This window comes from Dipodomys ordii, unplaced genomic scaffold (genome assembly GCF_000151885.1).
Source record: "Dipodomys ordii isolate 6190 unplaced genomic scaffold, Dord_2.0 Scaffold13, whole genome shotgun sequence".
In the NCBI taxonomy this organism is placed as follows: domain Eukaryota; kingdom Metazoa; phylum Chordata; class Mammalia; order Rodentia; family Heteromyidae; genus Dipodomys; species Dipodomys ordii.
The window spans coordinates 10189796-10192703 of NW_012267229.1; the positions used below are offsets into that span (position 1 = coordinate 10189796).

General features: G+C 42.2%; 1 protein-coding gene across 2 annotated transcripts in view; it reads right to left on the bottom strand.

The window, feature by feature from the left end:
* Positions 1–2908, bottom strand: part of Pank2 (pantothenate kinase 2) — a 29279-nt gene that overhangs the window by 18763 nt on the left and 7608 nt on the right. The window contains exon 2 of one of the 2 annotated variants that reach the window (XR_001174833.1): positions 2083–2292. Coding sequence is in view for 1 of the 2 variants with exons in the window: in XM_013010896.1 (XP_012866350.1) it covers positions 1940–2292 (353 nt within the window). In the remaining variant the exon portion in view is untranslated. Of the gene's footprint in view, positions 1–1939; positions 2293–2908 lie in introns of both variants that reach the window. The other variant, XM_013010896.1, reaches the window with a different exon arrangement.

Genomic DNA, 2908 nt, shown 5'->3' on the forward strand with positions numbered 1-2908 from the left:
CTCAAGGCGAGCGCTCTACCACTTGAGCTACAGCGCCACTTCCAGTTTTCTGGTGGTTTATTGAAGATAGGAGTCTCACAGTCTCTCCTGCCCGGGCTGGCTTTGAACCATGATCCTCAGATCTCAGCCTCCTGAGTAGCTAGGATTACAGGCGTGAGCCACCAGCGCCCGGCTAGCATTTCAGTTTTTAAGGGTAGGGGCTGGGAAGGTGGCTCAGTGGTAGAGCACATGCCTTGCATGCCAGAGGCCCTGGGTTCGATTCCTCAGCACCACATAAACAAAAAGAAAAAAGCTGGAAGTGGCACTGTGGCTCAAGTGGTAGAGTGCAGCCTTGAGCTGAAGAGCTGAGGGACAGCACCCAGGCCCAGAGTTCAGGCCCTGTGACCGGACCCAAAAAAACAAACAAAAGAACAGTTTTTAAGGGTAGCAGTGGTGCCTACAAAATAAAAACTTCACTGGCCTAAGAACCAATTCTTTTTTTTTTTCTTTTATTTGATCAGTTGTGGGGCTTGAACTCTGGGCCTGGGCACTGTCCCTCAGCTCTTCAGCTCAAGGAAAGCACTCTACCACTTGAGCCACAGCACCACTTCCAGTTACGTTGAGTGGTTTATTGGAGATAAGAGTCTCATGGACTTTCCTGCCTGGGCTAGCTTTAAACCATGATCCTTAGATCTCGGCCAACTGAGTAGCTAGCATTACAGGCGGGAGTCACCAACACTGGCTCCTAAGAACCAATTCTTAGATATAAAAAAGTCCATTTTACATCCTTCTTGCATTACCAAAGCTGTTAACAGTTTGCATTGTTTCAAAGCACATTGCAAAGGGGCCTCCAAGGGGCCTCTACAAGGTCCTGGAAATAGGGAGTTTTCTCCTTTACTGATGTTAGTTATAGTCCAAAGTCCACTACAGACTTCCACCAAAGATAAACTTCTTCTCTTCTGCTACTTCCCTATATTCACAAGAGGAAAAGAAACCACCAAGAAAAACCCAAGCAGAAAATATAAAACCTTGTTAAATAATTCATGCCAATTGTACATTATGATTACTACAGGCAATTACAGGAAAAAGGAAAAAGAGGACAAGATCATAGAGGACAAGATCACAAACCACAAAATGACACAGGGAGAAAAGAAAACTATGTACCATAACATAGATTAAAGGCAGAATCTTCTCTTTTGGTCAAGTGATCTCATTTAGTGGCATGAAAAATATAGTCCCCAAGGATATTTCAAATCTACATTGTATCCTGAAGATCAGGCCAATTCACCTGTCAATTCTCAAGCCTATGCCTATATCCATTCTCAAAGAACATATATGCCTATGCTATGTCTTTCCTCAAAGAACCTATGCCTATAGCCATCCTTAAAAGACCTAGCTAGCCTAAGTGTTAACAGAATGAAACAAAATCAAATACCCAGTGGTTCTGGCTCTACGGCCACACATGGTTTAGAAACTAGATTAACAAGTATGGCACAGGGGTAGGAATGCAGATCAGTAGTAAAGCACTTGACTATACCAGGATTTGGATTATATCCAAGCATCAGGAAGACAAGAGCTCCCCATCAGCCATCTCACGATCCCACTACCTACCAGGCTTGAAAAGATCACAGCGAACCAAAGTTTTTAAGTTGTATAACATACCAATTTTATGACCTGATTTTTGCTTATCCCAGATTCACTAAGTTTTCCTACTGCAGAAATGACAAAGTGTTATGCTTTTAGAGGTTCTGATTGTTGTTAACACAATCTTAGCTAAACAAAAAGTAAACTATACAACAATCTGTAGATGTCTAATTCCTATCACTAACATATTAAATCTTCATTTCACTCATGAAAATTCAAGTTCCATTAGAAATGGAAAATATTCTACCACTAGTAATTGGCATTATTTTTAACAATCAAATTACCATAAATTGTATATAAGCTAAAAAATGCATACTGTGAGAAAATCCTGCTCAAATTTGTATGCTCCACCTCCAGTGGCACAAAAGACAGTGTGGAGACTCGAGAAGTTTTTATCTCTGCCCATTTGAATAAAAGCAGGCATGTCATGAGTGGGAAAGCGTATAAAGTGCAGATTGCCTTTGCGTCCACACAGAGTCAGGTCCTTCAGCTCCAGGTGCACGTCCCGAATGCCTGTGGACCCATAAGCCACATTGGAGGTCAGGTACTTCCGAATGCTTTTGAGACTTTCTACTTCCTCCTCCTCTTCTTCGGCAGTGATGTCTTTGGGTTCAAAATAAACCAGCTTGACCAGGGTTCCACCAATATCCAAGCCAAACCATGGAAAAACTAGGGAAAGAAAAACAGAAGTGAGAAGAGTTTCTTCTCATTTTTTTTCTAAAAATTGTATTTCTACTTATACTAGACTACAACTAATTTTATATCCTGTAGTTTCCAAAGACATATTCTAAACCAAAATATGAGAAGAAATGTGATTCTGATTAGGAAAAAAAACTAAGACAATGATTAAAAAAAAAATATTAAAGTTGAGCCAATCCAGCCTTTCTGTACAAACTAGCCCAAACTACACTATGATATAATTTTTTTGGGGGGGGGGTCAATTGTAGGGCTTGAACTCAAGACCTGGGCACTGACCCTGAGTTCTTTTGCTCAGGGCTAGTGTTCTACCACTTTGAGACACAGTGCCACTTCTGATTTTCTGGTGGTTAATGGAGATAAGACTCTCATGGACTGTTCTGCTTGGGCTAGCTTTGAACCCCAACCCTCAGATCTCAGCCTCCTGAGTAGCTAGGATTATAGGTGTGAGCCACCAACACCCAGCATGATGTATTTTGTTTTTTTGGGGGGTCCAGTTGTGGGGCCTGAACTCTGGGCCTGGGCACTGTCCCTCAGCTCTTCAGCTCAAGGCTAGCACTCTACCACTTGAGCCACAGCGCCACTTCCG